Below are 25,409 nucleotides of genomic sequence, written 5' to 3'. Positions count from 1 at the left end.
AGGAAGTGGCATTTGATGACACATTTGGGAAAACAGTGGCCTTAGTGTGCACAGAAGCTTCAGCAAGACTAACCCCCATTCTTCTGTATTTCATCCTGTTCAGAGGAGCCTGCTGCACAAATTCCTTCTGACAGGAGTTTTGTAGGTAAGACCGCAACACCTGTCACATTGAGAAAGAAAATGGTTTTCTATGCTCTGGCCATTCTATTCTTTACCAAAATAGTTATACCTGAGTGAAAACCTGACATGAATAAAAGTGAAGCCACCATGTATCCGTCAAGGGAAATTAGCCACAGTGAGTACTTAGCGCACCATGGGGAGTGATGTTGATTAGGAGGCTGTGAAAACATCTGCCAAAATCATGCATCTGACGAGCAGTTTCACGTTTCCCACTACCTTGGAAAGTTTAGACGACTTCTCTAAGCACAGACTTGTTAGCACATTGACCATTCCTTCCGAGTACCTGGTCAAAGCCCCAGCCCACCCGTAAACTCTGCAAACACTGAGCCCCCTGACCCAAGAGCCAAATGAGAGGAGTCACAGGGCCAAGAGGGGCCCAGTTGACATCACACCCACAACATAGCTTCTGCCTCCAATGTCTTTGGTCGACTTCTGGTAACAGGAATGGAGTTTTTTGTTTGTGTCCCTAATTTGTCCATATGATCCTGCAGCAATGTGGGTTCTGGGACTTCTGAAACTCCTCCTGGCCAGCCCCTTACTTTCTACTTTAAATCAGTACCATTCTTCCCGTAGATCTTTGCTCCCCTTTATGTTTCACATCGTCAACTTTCAACACCAGGTTCATTTAAGTGATCCTTTCCAGACCTTCTCATATTTTGGTGTATTTTACCCACTTCCACAATTCACGGATTTCTTTTTGTTCACTGTCTTACATTTAAAATACCAATATTTAGGGGCACCCGGGTGGCTCATCCAGTTAAGTGGCTGACTTCGGCTCAGGTCATGATCTCGCCGGTTCGTGAGTGTGAGCCTTGCGTCGGGCTTTTTGCTGCTAGCCTGGAGCCTGCTTCAGATTCTGTGTCTCCCTCTCTCTCTGTCCTGCCCCTGCTCACACTCTGTCTCTCTCAAAAATAGACATTTTAAAAATAAAATAATATACCAATATTTGTTAAATGTCTCTGCCTTTGGTCATCGTCTGTTATAAGCTGGTCTTCTCATCTGAGAGTCTTCTCTACTTTCCAGTTGCTTCTGATACATTTGGGAAATTTCCTAATTCTCATTTCAAGATTTTATCTGTTTAGATCAGACACCCCAATGTCTGAAGGCCTACATCCCGCAAGTGTGGCACAAGTGATATGTCTGGATTGGGGGCATCTAGGTGGTGCAGTTGGTTAAGTGTCCAACTTCGGCTCAGGTTATGATCTTGTGGTTCGTGAGTTTAAGCCCCACGTGGGGCTCTGTGCTGACAGCTCAGAGCCTGGAGGCTGCTTTGGATTCTGTGTCTCCCTCCCTCTTTCCCCTTCCCCTGTTCATGCTCTGTCTCTATCTCTTTCTTTCTCTCTCTCTTAAAAAAATGAATAAACATTTTTAAAAAATAAAAAAATAAAGATACATCTGGATTAAATTAGTTCTAAAAAAAAGCAGTGGATGGGGGGTAAATAAGAACCCAACTGTGAGACAGCCTGTCTGGCAATGAAGAGCTTGTTAGTTGTGACTCTAGAAAAGTAATCAATCTTTCTTTGCTTCGTTCCCCCCACCTCTGCTAAAAATTGGAGAAAACACTACTACCTATCTCATTTGGTTATTATAAGGATTAATGGATTAATGTATCTAAAAGGCTTGTAATAGCACCCAGAACCTAGTAAGTACCATATAATCATTAGTATTATTATGTTCACCATTTAAAATGACAAATGCATTTTAGAATAAAGTATAGAGTTTTTAAAAAAGTCTTTCTGTCTTTTTAAGGCCCAGATTATATAAAGGATCATCTACCAAAAATTCATCAGCACACTTCCTATATAGGAGAAAAGTGCCCAGCATTAGAAAAGACTGGAGATCTCAGATATTTATGGAGGCCTGCCTCAAACAGATGCTTACCGGCAAAATATAAATATGAGTATGTTGGTGAAATTGGTTGGGGAATACCAGAGTATGATTTTATCAACCAAACAAGGCTTTGGACTGGCTTTCACATCAAGGTATTGCTCTTAAATATGCTCTTCATAGCATGCTGTTTCTGATTTGAATCCTTTCTGAGGATCCTTCCATAGAAAATGTCATGTTCTTGATTTGTCATTGAGAAATAATGGGATTTGAGTTTTTCAGAAAAATAAATGTGTGAATAAATGGACTTGCTATCATTCTCTTTTAGTTCCTTTAATACATGAGAGGAAAGGCGTGAAGAAAAGGAAGCTGTGCATAATCCAAAAGCATTTGTGTTTGGCTTTGGAATGCATTCAGATTCACACTTCTGCCGCGACATTCACACGTACTTCTCCCATCCTAGCACTGCATTATGAGTGGGTGGTATTAAAAGAAGCCTGTGCTGGACATCATCCACAAGCCTAGAGAGTCCCAGATCTTTAAAAGGCACTGTGTTGATAATGACCTTGTATCAAATAAGCCAGGGTAATTAGCCAAAGGGTGCTTAGAAATCTTGTCTTATTTCCATTTGGTGTTGTGTATATAGGCACGAGCCCATACAGTCTCCTGTGAAACAAGAGAGAACCCAGGTGACTTTAGAAGAAAAATCTGAGAATTCAGACTTTTTCCCCAGGCAGGCCTTTGCATTATCTGAAGACTGAACATGTATCAGTCGTGAAATAACTGGAATTTCTCAAATGCTTAAGGCAATATGGTACAGCATTACATTGTACCGGCTAACAAAAGAAAAACCTTTTTCTGTCCCAACGTACGGCAGTACAGGAAAGTGGTTGGGAGCTCAGTCTTTGAAGTCAGACGGACCTCGGATTCAAATCCTGACTCTGACTTAGGTTTAGCTCTGTGACCCTGAGGTAGCGAGTTCACCTTTGTGTCTCTGCTCCCTTCTCTTCCACATGGAAGTGGGTGGAGTGCCTGCATCGTAAGATCACCTGATCCTAATGTAGTTCTGCTGCCTACTAGCTGTGAGTGGCCTTGGGCAAGTTCCTTAACCTCTGTTCTTCTAGGTCTTCATTATGCATCTTAGCATTTACCTTACTGGGCTGTTGTAAACGTTAAGCAAGTTAATATTTTCAAAGTGCTGGGAACAGTGCCTTGCACGCATCAACTACTCTATGTATTTATTTAATAGTATTTTTGTTTTGTTGTGAGGATTACATAATGAGAACACAAGAATACACCATGATGCCTGGCAAGTGGTTGACAGACAAACGTCAGCTCTCAGTACTGTGGTTGTTGCATTTAATGTTACTCAGTGTCATTTAAACAGAACAAATGCTCAGGTTCTTAAACTGTGTCCTATTCGCTTAAGCAAGAAAGATGAAGACCAGACATTTGATTAAATATCAAAACTGGCCACCAGGGAGAAGAGCAAGCAAGGTAGCTTGTTGGAATGAAGTCCATAACTTTGGTTGCCTTTTTGCCTCTCTTTCAGTGACATCTTGCTCTCGTACACGGCCCTCAATCTGTCTGCCCGTCTTGAGTGTGTAGATAGCTTCCCTTCCTTCTTTATCTTTAAATTAAGAACACATTTGTCTATTCAAATGAAGCATATTCATGTATTCCTTGGACTTTGAAGCAAGCTGTGAATCCAAAAGAGATGTCAGCCACGAGCTAGTCTTCCAGGAAGGTATTTATTCTGTTTCTTTCATTCATACTTCACAGACGGCTTTAAATCACTGCTCTGTTTGGTTAGCACTGTCTTCTTAACCCCTGTGAGATTGAGGCTGAACCATACATTGATTTTCTCCAACTTGTGACACACTCAGAAGCTGGTCTTCTTTGGCATAAGCTGTAAGAGCTGCTGCTTATCATTGGTGCACTTTCTTGGCTCTGGCTTGTTGGCGGGAATTGTTTTCAAAGGTTTACCCGTCTTATAACAATCTTGAACATATATTAGAGGATTCCTTGGACACAGAACTTCATAATGAAAACAAGATTCACTGAGGATGACTACAGTTGGCCCTTGAACAATGAAGGGGTTAGGAGTTCTGACCACCTCCCATACTGTTGAAAATCTGTGTACACTTTTTGATTCCCCAAAACTTAACTACTAACAGCCTCCTGTTGACCTGAAGCCTTAAGGATAATATAAAATAATTGATGATGATGATGACATTTGGAATATTTATTATATACTATATTCTAAAACTAAAAAAAGAAAGTGTTATTAAGAAAATCATAAGGAAGGGAAAATACGTTTATAGAACTGTAATGTATTTATCCAAAAAAATTCCACATATAGGTGGACTTGTGCTGTTCAAACCCATGTTGTCCAAGGGTCAACTGTACATATTAGCAAATAACCATAACTTATAATAATAATTAGCAAATAACCATAATTTATGTAATTTACCCAGCAGTTAAGGCCTAGACTTTGTCATCAAGGCTGCTAATGCTCCCCTCCACACCCAGGCATGGCTGCCTCTCGACATTCAAGGCAGATGGCTATATTCGTTTTTGAGTCTAGCCTCAGACTTAGATTCCTCATCAACCCAATGCTTCAGGCAGCTACCTCTGGTCAATATGACTTGGTGTGAATTGACATGTCAGCTGATACAAACACATACACTCCATTCATAAAAATGAGCTCCTAATTACAAACAGTATATGAGAGTCCCTGCCACTAACTCACCTTCCTCCTCACCAGGTGGTTGGTTAATTCCTTAGTTTGATGGAATTTAGGGCAACATCTCAAGGCACCTCCTGTTCTTTCTCTGGTTCCTTGTCTTCAGTGGACCCCTTCTACATAGCTCCACCATCCTTGTCCATAATAACCCCAATCAAGATGGCACTTCATTTCAGTCCATCTTCAGAGACTCCTCAGTGTCTCTCACTGCAATTGATCAGAATTTTGGTTTGAAACACAAACCTTCACCTAGTGGGTGTTTATAGCCTGAACAGCTGCTCTTCCTAATCCACTGCTCCAGGTTTAGAGAAGACTGGCAGCTAAGGAAACTCAGGCACCTCCACTAGACTCTTGGCAAAATGCCTGAGGCAGCTGCTTCCTACCTGGCAATGGTCTCTCCTATTTGGGGCACTAGGAGGGTTCTATAGATCATCTGGATTTGGGTAGAAAGATAATAACTTCCAGGCTGAGTGACACCTGAAAAATTTCTCCACATCACAGAGGTCAGTAAAAATCACAATATTGGGTTTCTCTTCTGGATCTTTTTTATGTTTAGGTATTTCCTCCTCACTTTTATATGCGATGCAATGTCATCATAATGCATGTGTATATAAACCAGCAAAGATCATTGCTTTCGCTATTATCTTAGATGGAAGAGCAGTACATTCTTCTTCTTTTAAAAAAAAATGGATTTAGCCTCTGCCAAAATGTATGTGTCATTTCTGCAAGAATATATGAAGATCATTGATTGAAACAATTCTTTTGGTTTCAAACCCCGTGCTAAACTGAAGGGCATTTCTAACTCCTTCTTAGCTGGGCATGTCTCCTCTCTCCTGGTCTTTCTTTAACCCAAACCTCAATAGTATCAGCTGGCTTTCTGATGGCCATTTTCTGCTCCCACCCTGACCTCATAACCAAAGGATTTAAGTCATTTGGTTTTCTCACAGAAATAATGTTATACTGGACTTGACAACTAACTCTTCAAGAGTGTGATCCCAAAGACAATATTAAACCAATTAATCATAACATATATCACAACCAATATATCATGGGGCATAACAACTTGAAAGTCTATAGGAAGTAATAAAGAGAACTAGAATAACCCATCAATATATTTATATGTGATACAGTATAATATAATAAAAAGTATAATCTTCAAGACTTTGAGACTTCTGCCTCATTTTTAACTGCCACAAATTCCAGTGTTATGAAATAGAAGTCTTCTCTGTGACAGTTTTAGGGATATTTGAACAGACTTTTGATGAGACATTGTGTTTCTTGCTGGCTGCGAATAGACCAATCCAAGATTGGTGGCTTCATTAGACATTTTCTCTTTGTGAATTTATTTAGAGAAAGTAAACGTGGGAAAAGCTGGAGTATTTGCTGTGTGAGGAGGCTTCTGTAATTACTTGCATTTTACAGTTGAAAACTGAGGTACTGACAGGTGAGTTTCCTTGTCCGTGGCTACACAGCTAGGAATTGGTAGAGCTGGGATTTCAACCCAGGCTGTGAATTCAAGGACTTACTTAGCAGGAGTACTGTATTTCACCTGAGGTGAAATGACAGAAAATGGAGTCAGAACCTTCGACTTGAAGCCAGCATGTGAAGGGCACATCTGTGTTGTCGCTGTTCTGTAAGACAGGGTCTGGCTGGCGGCAATCCCAACTGCCTTCTCTTATAGAGTGTGAATTCTTTCTTCATGGTTCTCTCAATTTTCTCCCAGCTTTCCATTCTGCTCCATATGCACCCCACAGACTTCATTTACAATATTAAAATGAATTATGAGTAGATATCACCCACCTATTTGATATAATGAGAAATAGCTTGATATTTTTGAGTTTTTTTTTTTAATTTTGAATTTCTATTTAATAGGGACTTTGTAGTCCTTCAAAACATATCATCAAATACAATCTTCAGCATTGTGGGAAAAAAAAGAGAAGAGAATGAGGTCCTAGTGAACCTCCCCTTCCTTTCTTGTGCTAGCCCAACCCCGTGCATTCTTCCAAAGTGTCCACCTTCATGCAACAGTATCCTAGAAAATATTCAAAATCACCTGGGAAAAAGTATTGCTGGTACGGAGGTGATCACTATGTAGACCACCAATCACATCTTTCAGGATGTCTGAGGGTTTTTCACATCAAATTTCTCATTTACCTCTGGGTTTATTTAGATAAATCCGAAACAGTCTCATTAGAATTCCTAGGATCTCACACTCCTAATCTCCAGATGTTATTATCAATACAGAAGATTTTTAAAAAGATAATAAAGCTCCCTTTATTAACCAAGTTATAAAGGGAAAACAGGAAATAGCTTTTCTAAAATTAGGCACCTCTTTGGATTGCTGCTCCAGATGGGCGTGTGTGTTTAGCTCTCACTTTATACTTCCTAGAGTTATTTGCATCCTAACAGTTTGTGGTTTAATATAAAAATAATTACATTAACACCTTTCATCCTTAGGTGCTGTATAAAGTCATGCATTTTCTGATACCACAGAAAGCCTTCTGTGAGGGAGCACCACATGCTGACCATCTGTGAGGGAGGAGGAACATTGACGAGGGAGGCCAAATAACCCTCCCTTTTCTTGAAAATAATATATTAACACCATTAACCTCCTTATACATAGATGTTATATTTTCCCCATTTTACAAAACTTGGCTTTGTAGGATGCCTCAGATAAACTGAAGGAACTAGTTACCTTATAAAATCTTACTTGTAGCTGAACTTCTGGAAAATAAATTTTATGTTGAATGTTCCCTTTCTCTAACAGACCATGAAAACAATAAGGGAGGCATGTATCACTGCTTTGCATTCTGTATTGTGTTCAAAGCAGTTCCATGAGGAATAACATTTATGGGATGGAAAGCATCTGTGTTGGTAGCTAGGGACACTGCCACTCTATATCTTACTGGACACCCCAACCCTGCTGACCTGGTGCCCCAACCAGGCACAGAGCTTTCTCTCTCCTGTTGAGGTGACTTTATAGATACCACTGGTGAACCGGGAAATAAATACATCTTAATTTTCACATCTTTTGTTAAGATGTGGAAATGTGAAAAAAGAAAGAAAAAGAACTTTGTAATTTAGTGCCTAGGGGATGATCTTATTCCTTAATTAAAGAAGGCTTAAAATATCCCATGGTGGTTACTAACTTTGTAGGGCCTGACATAACATCTCTAGTATGTGTCTACTGGTAAACATATTTTTTTTTTAAATCACACTACCTAAAGTTAGCAATTAAGCAAAGGCCATTGGTTTTCAACAAATATCATTTGATGATGATAAAGAAATACAAAGCTAAGAAAAGACTGTATAAATGAGAATGGGTTCTAGTAAACCTGTGGTTTAACTCGAAGGCCCGCCTCCTTTAACTATATCGTCAACGAATTGAGACTTGGGCACCATCTAATCCCCCCAGCACAAGTGGCTAAAATACCAGGACATCTGTTTTCTAAATCTGGCACTTATCCTGGCTTTTGAAGATCTTTGGGAGAAATTCTAGTCTAATCTAACTATTATCAATTTAGGATTATAGTTCCCCCTACCATTCAGGTACAACATTCCCAGAGTACCTTGGTGGTATTGACAAAAATGCATAGAATGCATAGCAAACAAGACTAGCAATCTGGAGTAATCTCTTCTTTTTCCAAGACTGAACCTAAGATATCAAGAAATCTTAGCTGAGCAAACTGACAACGATTCATTAACTATAGGGGATCCCTCTTATGTGGTCCCATCTCTGTCTTTGGGCACCAACAAAATGGCACCGAAAGTAAGTGCTGTTAGGAATTCACGTGAGCCCCCTTAGTTGTGGGAGAACTCACAGGAAAGTTTTCTCTGTGTTGTTGAAGTTATAGTGTGGCTCTTGTCAGCAACAGGACTGCACAATCCGGCCACAATTCCAAATGGCTTTAAGCAACTTGAGGTCTGAGATGGGTTTTACTGAACTTTGTACTGACAACAGCAACACCACTTCTACTGCTTAGGATGGTGAAGATGATTGTCTGGAAGTGATGGGGGATGGGTGCTGAGATGGCTTCACTTCTGCAGTGTCTTTGTCGAGAGACTAAGTTGCAGAAGGGAAGAAATGAAGTTTTAAGTGTGCATTAGATTGAGAATTATTCTACTCCTGGCTTATTCAATAGTCATTTGAAAACTATTTGCCATCTTTTTTTTTTTTTTTTTTTTTTTTTTGTACCGAAACTGAGTTATACTGTTACTGTTCATACGGCCTGAGCTGCCAAGCCTGGTGCAATTCTGTGTTGTAAAGCTAATTGGACAATTAACTTGGGAGAAGCACACTTTTTAGCCTTTGAATTAACAACAGTGCCAACACATTAGAAAACTCCAAGGGTGAGAACTGTTGCAAAACAGGCACTTGATTATATATCAGAAACCGTGCACTAAGCACAAAGAGAGACTTGGGAAACTCTCATGTAGCTTTTCTGTAGTGCAAATAGTTGAATCCGCTCAGATTTCAGACCCTGGTAGGAATCATCAACCCACTCTGGATAAAGGACTGATAGCAGAATGGCTACTCATCACAAATCCTAACAATTTCCAACAGAACAAGTTCTAGTTTTGTTTTAAAAGAAAATCTTTGAGTACCTTGAATATAGAATGAATAAGGAGAATGTTTATAGCCCTGGAGAAGTATGGGGGGAAAAAACAGATATTTGTTTTCTGAGAATAAATGGGGCAACTAGCATTCATGATGCTTTTCAGGACAAATCTATGTTTGTGGCCTTAATGAAAAATGGAATGTAACTTACAAGCAAAAGTAGCCAGTTGAAGAACTTTTCATCTTCCACTTTTTCTCTCTTTGCATGCTATGCTGCCGATTTTTTATGTCTCGGTTTATCCATCTATAAAATGGGAATTGTATTAGTTTTCTTTCTTTTTTAAAAATTTTGTTTTTTAATAGTCTCAGGAGTAGAATTTAGTAATTCATCACTTACACATAACACTGAGTGCTCGTCCCAACAAGTGTCCTCAATGCCCATCACCCATTTAGCCCATCCCCCCCCCCACCCAACACCTCCCAGCAACCCTCAGTTCATCTCTAGATTTAAGAGTCTCTTATGGTTTGCCTCCCTCTCTGTTTTTATCTTATTTTTCCTTCCCTTCCCTTATGTTCATCTGTTGAGTTTCTTCAATTCCACCTATGAGTGAAATCATATGATCTTTACCTTTCTCTGACTTGTATTAGCTCTCTATTGGGCATAGATTTAGCAGCTTAAAACAGCATTCACTTATTTGTTCATAGTTCTGTAGGTCAGAAGTCCCAGAAGGCATGGCTGGGTTCTCTGCTTGGGTCTCAGGAGGCTGAAATCAAGGTATCTGCCATGGCTGTGATCTCATCTGAGGTTGGGGGTCTCTTCCAAGTTCATGTGGTTGTGGCAGATTTCAGTTCCTTGTGGTTGTAGGATTGAGGTCCCACTTCTTTGCTGGCTATTAGCCACGGGCTGTTCTCAGCATCTAGAAGCTGCCCACATTCCTTATCATCCCTCTATCTTTAAAACCACCACAGAGAATCTCCCTCATATCAAATCCCTCTCATGTTTCAAATCCCCTTTTCCAGGAAGAGCCCAGACCCTTTTAAGGGCTGACCTGATTAAGTGAGGCCCACTGAGGATAATCTCCCTTTCTTCAAGTCAACTGATTTAGGGTCTTAATTACAGCTGTGAAATCCCTTCACAACAGTAGTTATATTAGTACTTGGTGGAATATCTGAGAGAAGGTGTATACACCAAGGGATGAGAATAGTGGGGGGTCATCTTAGAATTCTGCCTAACACAGGGATTGATGATGATGATGATGATGATGATGATGATGATGATAATAATCGTAATACCTTAGAGTATTGTTAAATGGATTCAAAATGTGTGTACAGCTCTTCTCATAATATCTAGGACAATGTTTCAATAAAGGGGATTCAGTATCACTAATGTTTATATATACTATATTTTCTTGCCTACACGGATTTTTGAATTATATTATTACAAGCACATTAAAACCATGATGGAATATCTTGCTCATTATTTGGGTACTCCACAGAAAACAGAGATGCTGGGGCCATAGTCAATAAACTCACAAAACCCAGTGCTTAATCTATTTGCTGGAAGTTGATGTTTTAATTCAAATTATTTAAAAACATTGCAGTTAAAAAAAAGAGATACTAGGATATAATTTATGTTGGAACTCAAGCCCATGTATAATGTAGCATAAAATGAATTACAGGTCTCTGTATTGTTCATTTTTTGCATTTTAATAAAAAAAATGCATCACAGAATCCATGCCTTAAACACTGACATTTTCCAGAAAGAATTGTTTTGTTTCTACTCATGCTCTGAATATAAAATGAATACTTCAAATGCTCCATTCATACAAAGGCCTTTATGCCCCCTTTCTCCCTTCAATAGTTTCTGTCTAGAATAGGCAACATTATGCAATTTAGTGATCCAGCTATAACAATAAGAATGCTTCTCACTGGCTGTTGGAAGAAAGACACCTAAGGGGTTAACAGTAATATTTTGCAAATTGAGGCAAGTGAAGAAAAAATACATTAGCATAAGAAAGGGTAGCCTTAGGGAATTTTCCACTCAAATGTTTGGTACTAAGAGCTCTATGTTACCAAGGAGGAAGATAGAGAAGAGAAACCCTAGTGTCTATGCATTCTTGAAATGCATTGCCATTGTATTCATTATACTGGTAAGAAAGACCTCATAGTTACAGAGATGGAAAATAGTTCTTTATAGTAATAAATAAGTAAGTAAACAAATGAATGAATGAATGAATGAATGAATAAATAAATAAATAAATAAATAAATAAATAAATAAATAAAATTGGATATATTAAGAAAAGCATGTTGACTCAAGTATAGCAAAAAAACCAAGAGGATTCCTCAGTGATCAGTCCCAAAAAGATTTCTTAAGTATGTCAGGACTAGACTAGAGGTGGTTTGAGATTAAAAGTGAACGTATTAAGCAGTGATTCCAATTGCTAACTAGAATGGGCCCCAAATGTCTGCAATTAACTAACTCAAATTTAAGTTTTTAATTCATTTCAGAAATTGTATCTAATTCACAGTACCTGAATATAGTTAGCAGGTATTTCCCTTTTATTAATGTCTTATTTAATACAGCTTATTTAAAGATTGCTTGATATGTAATACCGACTTTTGAGTTATGATTATTTTTGCTGGATAAAAACATTCAAATTAACTAATTTCCTTAAGATAGAGACTATACTGGGGTGCCTGGGTGGCTCGGTTGGTTAAGTGTCTGACTCTTGATTTCAGCTCAGGTCATGATCTCACAGTTTGTGAGATCGAGCCCCGAGACAGTCTTTCAGCTGACAGTGTGGAGCCTGCTTGAGATTCTCTCTCCCTCTCTCTCTACACCTCCCCCACTCATTTTCATTTTTAAATAAACATTAAAAAAAAAAGACTTCAGCAAATGGTGCTGGGAAAACTGGACAGTGACATGCAGAAAAATGAACCTGGACCACTTTCTTACACCATACACAAAAATAAACTCAAAATGGATGAAAGACCTCAATGTAAGACAGGAAGCCATCAAAATCCTTGAGGAGAAAGCAGGCAAAAACCTCTTTGACCTCAGCCACAGCAACTTTTTACTCAACACGTCTCTGGAGGCAAGGGAAACAAAAGCAAAAATGAACGATAGGGACCTCACCAAAATAAAAATCTTCTGCACAGCAAAGGAAACAATCAGCAAAACTAAAAGGCAACTGACAGAATGGGAGAAGATATTTGCAAAATGACATATCAGATAAAGGGTTCGTAACCAAAATCTATAGGGGATTTACTAAACTCGAGACCCAAAAAAACAAATAAGCCAGTGAAGAAATGAGCAAAAGACATGAATAGACACTTCTCCAAAGAAGACATCCAGATGGCTAACAGACACATGAAAAAATGCTCAACATCACTCATCATCAGGGAAATATAAATCAAAACCACAATGAGATACCACCTTGCACCTGTCAGAATGGCTAACATTAACAACTCAGGCAACAACAGATGTTGGCGAGGATGCAGAGAAACGATCTCTCTTGCATTGTTGGTGGGAATGCAAGCTGGTGCAGCCACTCTGGAAAACAGTATGGAGGTTCCTCAAAGAACAAAAATAGAACTACCCTACGACCCAGCAATTGCACTACTAGGCATTTATCCATGAGATACAGGTGTGCTGTTTCAAAGGGACACATGCACCCCCATGTTTATAGCAGCACTATCAACAATAGCCAAAGTATGGAAAGAGCCCAAATGTCCATCGATGGATGAATGGATAAAGAAGATGTGGTATATATATACAATGGAGTATTACTCAGCAATCAAAAAGAATGAAATCTTGCCATTTGCAACTACGTGGATGGAACTAGAGGGTATTATGCTAAGCAAAATTAGTCAGAGAAAGACAAAAATCATATGACTTCACTCATATGAGGACTTTAAGAGACAAAACAGATGAACATAAGGGAAGGGAAACAAAAATAATATAAAAACAGGGAGAGGGACAAAACAGAAGAGACTCATAAATATGGAGAACAAACAGAGGGTTACTGGAGGGGTTGTGGGAGGGGGGATGGGCTAAATGGGTAAGGGGCGCTAAGGAATCTACTCCTGATATCATTGTTGTACTACATGCTAACTAATTTGGATGTAAATTTTAAAAAATAAAAAGTAAAATTAGAAAAAAATAATAATAGCTAAAGTATGGAAAAAGCCCAAATATCCATCAATGGATGAATGGATAAAGAAGATGTGGTGTGTATATATATATATATATATATATGGTGTACAAACACACACACACACACAATGGAGTATTACTTGGCAATCAAAAGAATGAAATCTTGCCATTTGCAACTACATGGATGGAACTGGAGGGTATTATGCTAAGTGAAATTAGTCAGTCAGAGAAAGACAAATATATAACTTCACTCATATGAGACTTTAAGAGACAAAACAGATGAACATAAGGGAAGGGAAACAAAAGAATATAAAAACAGGGAGGGGGACAAAACATAAGAGACTCTTAAATATGGAGAACAAACAGAGGGTTACTGGAGGGGTTGTGAGAGGGGGGATGGGCTAAATGGGTAAGGGGCATTAAGGAATCTACTCCTGAAATCACTGTTGCACCATGTGCTAACTAACTTGGATATAAATTATAAAAAATAAATTATAGAAAAAAAAAATCTCAAGAGATGTGTTCAACAGAAGTAAAAAAAAAAAAAAAAGAGAGAGAGAGAGAGAGACTGTACTAATCAGTTGTTACCTGTTTCTATGGAGATGCTGAATTAGTTTTTGGATCAGTCTTTCATGAATTCACCTGTAAAACCAAAAAAAACCCCATCTTTTTGATTCTGCATTTCACTAGATTTAATACCACTGTCCAAATAAATTGTGATGGATTTCATCAATAAATTAAGATGAGAAGCATCAGTTTATTTTAGGTGAATATTTTATGACATTATATGTACACTAATAGTTATAAGACAAAAGGGTGGCAAAAAAATCTGTTGCTTCTCTCTTTCTTCCTTTCTTTCTCCCTCCCTCCCTTCCTTCCTTTCTTTTAATTTTGAGTAAGCTCCACACCCAATGTGGGGCTCAAACTTAAAACCCTAAGATCAAGAGTCACATGCTCTACCAACTGAGCCAGCCAGGTGCCCCTATTGCCTGTTTCTAATAAAAGTCTGTCTAGATTAAAATGATACAATTTTTGATTACTAAAAATGAGAACAAAGATCAAAGAAGATTGTCCAATTCCTGGAAGTTTTGTCAAAATGCTGATAATAAAGTTATTTATAAGTTAATTGATAAGGTCAATTTTTAGGGTATCACATGTCAGGAATCAACTGAGAAACAAAGTTATACCATGATCTTACCACTGTATACAGATTGCCACTTTTCATATTTTCTATGGAGTAATGGGATGACCTTGCATTTAAATCTTGTTTTTCTTGGGGCACCTGGCTGGCTCAGTTGGTTAAGTCCCGACTTTGGCTCAGGTTCATGAGTTCGAGCCCCGTGTCTGGCTCTGTGCTGACAGCTCAGAGCCTGGAGCCTGCTTCAGATTCTGTGTTTCCCTCTCTCTCTGCCCCTCCCCACCTTGTATTCTGTCTTTCTCTCTCAAAAATAAACAAATATTTTTAAAAATCTTTAAACCTTGTTTTTCTTGTCCCTTCCTTTGTTTATATATATTATACATGAATATTAAAGAGCTATTTCATTTCATCTTCATCCCTGAGAAGATGACTTAAATAAATAGATCTGCTTTGTCAACACAAATAACTCTGAAGGACTTGATCAGGAATGTCCTAAAGTAAGCTTGAAGGAAAAAAAAAGAAAAGGGGAAGAAAAGAAAAAGGACTAAGTAATTCCTCTGATGTTGGAATTATAATTTTGCTACTTTTTGAGATGTTATGAATGTAGCCTCCCATATCAACGTAAGTGAAAAATGCATTCCAAAACTTAAGTGAAATACTTTTTATAATCCATATCATGGTTTCCCAACCCTAGTATGGAAAACTCAGCAATGATTATAAATCAAAACTCTTTTCAATAAAAATTTGTCACCTCTGTTCCCCATGCTTATTCATACGATGTGCCATCCACGGGCGCCTGGGTGGTGCAGTTGGTTAAGCGTCCGACTTCAGCCAGGTCACAATCTCGCGGTCCGTGAGTTCGAGCCCCGCGTCAGGCTCTGGGCTGATGGCTCGGAGCCTGGAGCCTGTTTCCGATTCTGATTCTGTGTCTCCCTCTCTCTCTGGCCCTCCCCCGTTCATGCTCTGTCTCTCTCTGTCCCAAAAATAAATAAAAAACGTTGAAAAAAAAATTAAAAAAAAAAAAAAAAGATGTGCCATCCATTGGTTAGTTACTGGGGTAAAGTAGCCCATATAGAGAGGTCATTTATTCAGTGATAACAGATCATTTCAATGTTCATGAGAGAGTGTGGGGATTATTGGATTATTTTTTTATGTGGGAACTGGTTCTAAGATACAAATATTTTATCAACATTCTAACTTACGCCTTCTGAAAGGAGTTTTCAGATCTGCACTTTACCACAGGCTGTATATAACCCAGCTCTTCCTACATTATTGCCAACACACTTGCTAATTCTGTGAAGATAAGGTGAAGTGAAAAGAGCTAGACTGTTTGAGTCTGAAAAGTGGTTTAAAATACCTGCGTATTTAGAGAGAGAATCATAAAAACAGAAAGGAGCTTAGAGACTATGGACTATACTCTTCCTGCTGCTAATATCTGTCGTTTTACAGACGGGGAAAGTAAGCACACAGGATCATATTTATTTTACTTCTTGTATTTTTTTACTCTACTCAAGAATCAAAGGCTATGTTCTTTTAATTGTATTTACCATTGATATTTAACTTCCCAGACTGACTCCCTTTTTGACTAGGAGTATAAACTGTTAGACATGTTGGTATCAATTTGCCCTGGAATTAGGTTACATTAGTTTTCTTTCTTTTGCAGTATGGAGAACAAAGTCAAGCCACTATTGATAAAATAGGACACAGATACCAAAATCCATGGTAAGCACATGCTCCTACATTTTAAATTAATTAATTAGCCAATTAATTGATGTGTTTCCTTCCTAAACTAGTAACAGGGTTAATTTTTCTTTAAGTATATTAACGCTTTATTTCTTTTTATTTCAGGTACATTTCTTTGTAAAGCTATGAATTTTTATTCCTAATAAAAACACAATTTTCATGGTCTATTAAGTTTAATTAAGGGCAGGAAAGAGGGGCAGAACAGGCACAGAGTAAGCAACTGTTAGAATATAGTGGAGAAAAAGAGAACCAGCCTGCAGCTATTAAGAGTAGCAAGTGGATAAGGTAGATTTAACTATATAAATAACGCTTTCTGTGAAATAGCAACAATATAATCTTTTTTGGTTTAAAAAAAAAACCCCTCATTTCATGCTGTTGGCCTAGAAACCATCATCATGGGTAACCTTGGTTAATAAATGTAATTCTACTGAAGTCACACATCCACTTGAATTCATGCTATCATAAGGCAACCTAAATTAAACATGTCCACCTCAAGGTATGTTAAATTACAGGAAAAGAGCAAAACGTAGGTTTGTCACATATAATTCAGCTTCCTAAGAGGGAAGGGATCAATCAGCATTGCTTTTATAAGACTGCAGATTCAACATGTCTTTGTTATCCTTAGATTTTTGGAGGTGAGAGTTTCTGGAGCCTGTTTCACTCATTTTTACTTGTTGAAGGATATAGCTATTATCATGTGCAAAATTAATGAGTTCCAGTCTCTTTTTGCTCTACCACAACAACATAAATTACTGAAAAGAGAAAAGCCCTCAAACCCCGTGTCAAAAACCTACTAGTCACTACAACACAATCCAAGACAACAAAAGATCTCATTGGGCAATTCCTGTAACTTACAAAGCAAAGCCTATGTTTAAATCCATAGAGAAATAGTTACAATTTATTTCTTGCAAAGCACACGTTCTCATTAAAATATCCACCTCACTTGATCAGATAACATTGCAGGCATCTATCTACAAATGCTCTATCAAATATTTCTAAGCCAAAAACCTCATTAGAGTCCACTGAAAATCAAAGAAACTTCAACAAACTTTGGTGATAGAAGTATGAAAATCTGCTGTATTTATTTAAACATAGAAAACTTGTTAGAAAGTATCTGAGAGGGACACCTGGGTGGCTTAGTTGGTTGAGCATTAGACTCTTGATTTTGGCTCAGGTCATGGGATCGAAACCCACGCTGGGCTCCATGCTCAGCATGGATTTAGCTTAAGATTCTCTCTCTCTCTCTCTACCCCTCTTCTTTGCTTGTGCACTCTCTCTCTTTCTCTAAAATAATTTAAAAAACAAAAGAAAAGAAATAAAATATCTGAGAAATATTGAAGCTTTGACTACTTTCCTTGGATGAAAGAATGTTGGCTATATTCATTTTTAGGGAATATGATACGGATTATGCCAGGTCATGACATGCAAACATTTATAAGAAAAGACTATACTCAAGGAATTGTGGATTCAATTGGGAAATTGGAGTTTATATATATATATTTGTATAAATTACAAAACCAATCTGCATATGTTAAATACTGACTGTGTAATGAAGACAATTATCATTACAAAATGATAACTAGAAAAGTTTAAAAGTTTTTAAAGTTTATTTTTATTTGACAGAGAAAGAGACAGAGCAGGGAGGGGCAGAGAGAGAGGGAAAGAGAGAATCCCAAGTAGGCTCCATGCTGTCAGCACAGAGCCCTATGGGGGGCTCAATCCCACAAACCATGAGAACATGACCTGAGCCAAAATCAAAAGTCAGATGTTCAACCAACTGAGCCACCCAGGCACCCCTCTCATGCTTCTTAGTAACTTTTAAACATTACAAATATAATTCATGTTTGTGGCAACAAATCAATCAATATAGAGGTTTATTAAGAAAAAGTTAACAACCTGCTCTATTCCATCCAGCTCATGATAAAATATTTCATTACAAAGGATATTTATGGGATATAAAGACTTGATTTTTCTAGGGACACTACTGGGCCTGAGGGTCAGAGAAGTGTTCACCAAGTAGGTAATTATTAAGGTGACTTCGGAAAGATGAGCATAAGATCATTCCTGGCAGAGTGAACAGCATGAGCAAATCTCCAAGGTGGGAAAGAGTATATCAGATTAGAACCAGGGGGGCTAGACTATGGGGATCAGTGGGAGGGAAGCAAGATGAGTGTCAGATTTCATAGAACCTCGTAGCTAGGTTAGGGAATTTGGATTGTAACTTAAGAACAAAGAGAATTCATTGGGTGATTTAAAGTAGGAAGCAACATGATCTAATTTTTAAGATTACTCTGGAATGTTGGACGGCTATGTAGAGAAAGAATTGAAACTTGTAGGAAGATCAGCAAGGAGACTATTTCATAGGCCCATCTTGAGTTTTCAGTATAACTTGCAAACAAACCAAAATAAATTGTGATTATGGAGGCTATGGGGGAGGAGGAAGGATTTGAGTTTTCAAGGAAATGCAGGCTTTAAATAAATGGAAAAAAAAAAAAAGAAGAGGACACGGTATTTGCAGTCATCATGGGGAATAAGAATGTATTCAGCATTCTGATGAAGCAGATTTTAACATCATCTTAATTGTACAAGTGAAGAAATTGAATTTCAGAGGTTAAGTTCCATGACCAAGGGTCACAGTGCTAAATATTTCAGCCAAATTGACTGATCCCATTGATCTGGGTTGGGATCTGGGTGTGGATATTTTAAAAGGTCTCTCTGAGTGATTGCAATGTGCAGCCTGGGCTGAGAACCGCTAGTGAAGACTGAAGAAAGAAGGGGACTGAGCCTTGGGGGGTGCCCACATTGGGGACAAGATGAATGAGAGCTACAGTAAGAGAAAGGAGCCCTGGAGGAAGGGCCCTTGAGACAATAGAAGGCTTGGAGAATTTCAAACAGAGGTGTTTAATACACGGAAATGGAAATCTAGGAAAACAATAACAGACAAATGTTTGGAAGTTATCAGTGGTCTCAAAAAGCGCACTGAAGGAAGGGTAGGATGATTTGAGTCAACACAACCAGCACTAAAGAATTTTTGTCCAAAAGAAAAAAAAAGAAGAAGAATTTTTGTTCGCTGACATAATGGAGGCAAGTTTACTCTGTTTTTGAGACCAGAAGTCCAGTAAAGGACAATTAAAGGATTTCCTCCATTCTGAGGCATACTTTTTAAACTTTGGCTTTCTTGAAATCAGGATGTGTTTTATAATAGCTGTTTACAAATGTTGTATACAGATGTGGTGCCTCTTTTTTTTTCCCTCACACGTAAAGCTGTTATTAAATCAACGGTGTGTTATACAATTTATTGCATCCTAAAGGCCAATAAAGATATACTTTGACAAACATGAAATGAAAACCTGCCCTGTGCCAGGTGGTCAGAATTAAAGAATTAATAAGCAGGGTCCTTCCTTTCCAAAAGCTCACACACACACACACACACACACACACACACACATACAGAGAGATGTAAACAGAAGATTTTAAAACAATATACGTTGATGGAGAACAATTGCAGTAACTGTGTGTGGGCTACTTCTATTTTCCCTTCTGAATTAAAGAAAACATTCTCTTGTTTCAAATATCTTAAGTTTCTCTAGATATAGGACCCTATGGTTAACTCATTTTCATACGGTCTCTTCTATTTGCACTTGGGTGTTTTCCATTATATACATATGGTATTTCTAATTTCAACAAGAAGCATAAAAAACACAGATAGGAAATGAAAGAATAGCTTACAGTCAGATTAAAAGAGGTCATAGGAGAATGCCCTGTAAACAGTGAACCAGTAGGGCTTTTCATTTTAAGAAGTTACGTGAGTTCTGTGGAAGCTGCATGCCTTTACTGAAGATCGTGGGGCATGGAAATATTTTGTTTTCTTCTTCTTTTCCTTATGTTTCACACAGTGCTTGGCATGTATGGGCACTCCATTCATATTTGCTGAATCAGATATAAAAGACAAATCCTAGTTCTTATACTCCTAATGGTGCAAATTGGTATAGATCAGGCCAGAGAAGCTGGAGGAATTCAAGCAATGAGAACTTCCTGAGAGAGACGAAATTTAAGCTGGATTTAGAAGGAAGATTTTAGGAAAATCTCTGGCTGCCTCCTTGGGTGGATTTTTTTACTCATGCAAATGAAAGACTTGCTGAGGTGATTATATCAACAGAACTATTCACAGGTAACCATCATTCCAGGAAGGAGCTGCTGACCTGTCTCTGACCTAACATCATGACAAAGTTGCCTCTTTGCCAACCAGAGCCCATGATATTAGCCACTTATTTGCTAATTTGTAGATTTATCTTAGGGATGGTGTCTTAATGAACACTTCAAGTTCCTGTGGACAGTAGATAGGGGTGGAGGGCAGTTGTCAAGAAGGCTGTAAATTCCAAGGTAAAGACAAGCACACATGATGTTAGCCAGGAAAAGAAGAGCAGCAAAAGTTTTAAAGGATCAGAAATAACGACAGCCTTCTCTATCTTTTCATTTACTTGGGAGTCACAGAGACACGGCTCTTTCCAGAGTGCCGTTTCTCCCGATCTGCTTTCTTATTGTCTGCCTCTCGTAATGACAGGATTTGCTAGTCAGCACCATCCTCAAGACGTACACAGCATGGCATCGTTGAAAGAGTGCTGAGCTGAAAATCAAGAAAGCTGGTTTTGCTAGGAATTTATCCTTCCCAAGGAAATAATAAAGGAGATCACAAAGGTTTTGCTAAAAGGAAGTCCAACAGTGTTTGCAGTAATACAAAGTCAGAAACAACCTAATATCTCCCAAATAGGAGACTGTGAAGAGTTAGAAAGCAGTATCACAGTGATTAAAGCCTGGGCTCTGCAGACAGATTTCCTGAGTTCAAGTCTTAGCTTTAACACCTATTAGCTGAGACACCTTGGAAAAATTATTTAAATTATGTATGCCTCAATTTCCTAATTTACATAATGATGGTAGCAGAATCTACTCCATTGGGTTGTTACATAGATGTATTGTTATATACATAGCACTTAAAATAACACTTGTGGGGGCGCCCGGCTGGCTCAGTTGGTAGAGCATGAGACTCTTGATCTCAGGGTTGTGAGTTTCAGCTCCACATTGTGTGTAGAGATTACTTAAAAATAAAATCTGAAAAAATAGAAAATACTTGGTACATGCTAAGTACTCAGTAAATAGTGTGACCATGTAACTTATCACCCAGTACAGGATACTTTTGAGAGTGAAACAGAAAACTAATCAAATGGGTCACCTGAACAACAAACTAAACTGAACAAATCAGGCTACTCTATTAATAAATGTTTCTATTAGTTAAATAAATGAAGGACATTGAAATAATATGGCAAATGCATTTATTAGAATTCATATTATACATATTGTTAGCTAAAAACAAACAGTATAGAGATTTAGTATGGGATATAAATTCCATACTATATCTCTAAGTTAATCTCCCAAAAGTAGAACAGAAAGTCCAAGAGATGGAAGTGAAAAATGGAAAAATATGAAAATAAAAAATCAATTAAAATTAAATTATTCTAATAACTTACCAATAAGAGATCTAGAAAAAGACCAGAAAAAAAACCAGAAGGAAATCAATAATACAAGAAAATTTCTCAGAAGGGAATAATATGAATTTCCAAATTGAAAGTTTTCATCAAAGCAAAAAAAAAAAAAATCCAAAACAAAACAAAATATAACAAGTCATGTCACTGACAAACTTGGTTATCATAGGGATGAAGAGACCATTTTAAAGCTTTGGAGAGGACAAATGGGATATATACAAATGATCAGGAATCAATAAGTTATCAGACTTCTTGACAGCAATACCAAACTCTAAAAGACAATGGGACAATGCCTTCCACATCTGTCACAAAGTGACTTCCAAACTAGAATTCTATACCCAGCCAAACAATCAAGAGGGAGGGTAGAAAAAAGACATTCTCGGGGCACCTGGGTGGCTCAGTCAGTTAAGCTTCTGACTCCTGATTTTGGCTCAGGTCATGATCTCCTGGTTCTGGGTTCCAGCCCCCTGTTGGGCTCTGTGATGACAGGGTGGAGCCTGCTTGGGATTCTCCGTCTCCCTCTCTCTCTTTGCCCCTTCCCTGCTCTTGCACTCTCTCTCTCAAAATAAATAAATGAAACATAAAATAAATAAATACATAAATAAATATTTTCAGACAAGTATGTACAAAAAATAAATACACCTCAAAGCATTTTGTCCTAGGAAGCAACTGGAAAATATTATAGCAAGACAATGGGGGTATAAATCAAGAAAAGACAAAAGAAGACAACGCAAGAAATAAAAGACTCAATGCAAGAAACAAATTTCCTTTGACAGGCAAAGAGAATTCTCAAGGTGGTGTTAAAGGAACATACCAGGAATATGGTTATACAGGGCCCAGGGATCTATCAAATCAGATAGGAACACGACAAATGGAGGCTTCAGAGAGAGCGTTTATTGTATGCAAATATTGGGTTAACTTCCAAAAGAACTAAATGAGCTAAAAAGTTGTTGCTTTTGGAGAAGAGAACATTGGGCAGGGAGCAGGGAGAGAAAGGGAGTATTGTTTTTACTACAAGCTTTTTAGTACTATTTATAGGTATTATGTACCTATACCTAAATTATTTCATTAAAATTGAAAAAAATTAACACTGCATTATGCACAATGTACAAGCATTTTATTTTGATAAAAATAACAGTTAAGTAGAATAGCCAACTAGAACTTTAGCAGTTTGGGCCCTTAAGTTGAAAAAAATTTCTGTCTAAAACTAGAACTTCTAGTATTAAAGAAATATTCACTGACCTGAATAAACAGGGCCTTCTGTTGACTCGGAAAGGTGTAACATGTGCCTGTATCTGGCATTAGTGAGGGGATGTGTAGAAAACTGCTGGTTTTATTCCATAATGAAACACTGCCAAAACCAGTCGTTAAACTAGCACAGACTTAATGACAGCCACTATTTTAAAATATATTGGTATATAAACGTGTGCTTTTTTTCTTGGAGCTGTTTTCCTCAAAACAGCCATAAATCTTGACAGCTTTCTATTTTTAAGGCTGTCCGTGCCTGGCCCACTGGAGGGATTTCCGTTGAGTGTTAAGTAACAATATTCTGTAACTTTTGAAATCATCAGCACCTGCTTCTGTTTCGGCCCCTTTGGTCCATTACCTAAAAGCTGTCTTTGCACTTCCTTCCACCAAGCCTCCTCCCCTCCAGCCTCCTCTTCAGCTGGGTAGAGAGGGATGTGGGGGTTTCTCATCGAAGCTGCAGGTGTTGTTAGGTCAGCACAGGAACACCCGCAGCTGTCACTGCTATAGCACCACACAAATAGCCGGTGCCCATTTATCTATTCAATAAATGTCCACCTGCCAACTGTGTCCCAGGCACAGTGCTGGGTCTGGGGGTTCGGGTGTGAACAAAACAGACATTATTTCCTGCCGTCTTTTACATTCTATCAGGAAGGCAGGGCAGAAACAGCCTAAAACACGATGGATAATTTAATTGTAGGACGTGCCATAGGGAGGAACGCAGGATGCATGTAAATGTTTCTTATGGAATGAATTAATATTCCTCATCACAGGACAGAGCACTTACAGCAAAAGGGTAAAATGCAACCATTTTGGAAAACCTACTGTTTTTGAAAGAAAAGTGAGCCAAATAAGAGACGGTGTTGTTACTCCTAAGAGGAAGCTTACTAGGCTATCACTTGATGCCCAGGTGTTCCTTTCAGAACGTGGCTCTTCACAACGCATTACTCTCCGTATAATTTATGAAAGATACGGGTGTCTGAAGTGTGTAAGAAAGAGGCACTATCAATTCCCTGGACTATCATCTATAATTTCTCAGCATTTCAGATGTCAGAACTGTAGCTCTTAGAGCCTGTTCAGAAGACCAGGGTTACTGAGAGAGCAGCTGCTGGGCCCAACAACATGGTTTATGGCAATGAAATTCAAGCATGCCTTGCAAACTAATAGTAAACAGATGAGCTAAAATTTTAGGCCCAGGCAGAGAGAGTTTACGTACTGAAAAGAGTACAGAAAAACAAGAATGAGGTATAAGTGTTCAGCATGTTTTTATTTCACTATTACCTATTCAATTTGGTAAAGCCGCAAGCATATCGTGATCATGATAATCTTAAACATTCTTACATCACCAACATTCATATAAATGGTTTACAAGAGATCAACAGTATCACTTAGCTAATATCTGTAGCACCAGATGAAGCAACAGAATAATAATCACTCAGCCCATTTAATGTGCATTACTATCATTTCTGCTTATCATTATTTCCTTTACATTTTTATAAGCCCACTCATAATTTTAGGTTTCTGTAACTGGAAGATCAAGGCTCTGCAAATGGACAGGGTTGTGCTTAATCCCCTTATCTCACATGAGAAGATGTGGATCTTATGTTGTCATAAATGTAGATGCTCTCTAAACCTCAGTTTCAAGGAAAAAGGGGATAATCTATCTCATAGGGTTCTCTTGAGAATGGAGAGTACTACAATATATGTAAAATACCAAGCATGGATATGACACACAAAAGGTTCCCTTCCCCATTTTAAGAAAGTCTCAAAAGGACCACAGAATCGGCCACTTTCTTAAGTCTTTCTATTCATTTTTGAAAACTATCACCTCAAAATTAATTCTTTAAGTTTTTTTTTTTAATGTTTATTTTTGAGAGAGAGAGACAGAGACAGAGACAGAGCACGAGCAGGGGAGGGACAGAGAGAGGGGGAGACACAGAATCCAAAGCAGGCTCCAGGCTCTGAGCTGTCAGCACAGAGCCTCACGTGGGGCTCAAACTCATAAACTGTGAGATCATGACTTGAGCCGAAGTCCTATGCTTAACTGACTGAGCCACCCAGGTGCCCCTAAATTGATTAATTATAATTTTATTTTCTTCCATAAAATTTGTCAGTGAGCACTAGACTGTTTTGAGATACATTATTTGCTTTCTGCTTTAAAAAGAAAATGATCATTGGGGTGTATGGGTGGCCCAGTAGATTACGCATCCAACTCTTCATTTTGGCTTATGTCATGATTTCGTGGTTCATGGGTTCCAGCCCCACGTTGGATTCT

The 25,409-nt window shown here is 38.2% G+C and overlaps 1 protein-coding gene across 1 annotated transcript in view; it reads left to right on the top strand.

The window, feature by feature from the left end:
• The first annotated feature begins 246 nt into the window (after positions 1-246).
• Positions 247-25,409, top strand: part of CUNH4orf45 (chromosome unknown C4orf45 homolog) — a 46,057-nt gene continuing 20,894 nt past the window's right edge. Inside the window, exons 1-3 of the mRNA XM_047092292.1 lie at positions 247-295; positions 1,930-2,162; positions 16,270-16,328. Coding sequence (XP_046948248.1) covers positions 247-295; positions 1,930-2,162; positions 16,270-16,328 — 341 coding nt within the window. The remainder of the gene's footprint in view (positions 296-1,929; positions 2,163-16,269; positions 16,329-25,409) is intronic.

This window comes from Lynx rufus, unplaced genomic scaffold, assembly GCF_022079265.1.
Source record: "Lynx rufus isolate CCGP_SWC_20201006 ecotype Redwood Valley unplaced genomic scaffold, mLynRuf1.p SCAF_3, whole genome shotgun sequence".
In the NCBI taxonomy this organism is placed as follows: domain Eukaryota; kingdom Metazoa; phylum Chordata; class Mammalia; order Carnivora; family Felidae; genus Lynx; species Lynx rufus.
Note: the sequence above shows the minus strand (reverse complement) of the source record. Positions and strands in the feature narration are given on the sequence as shown.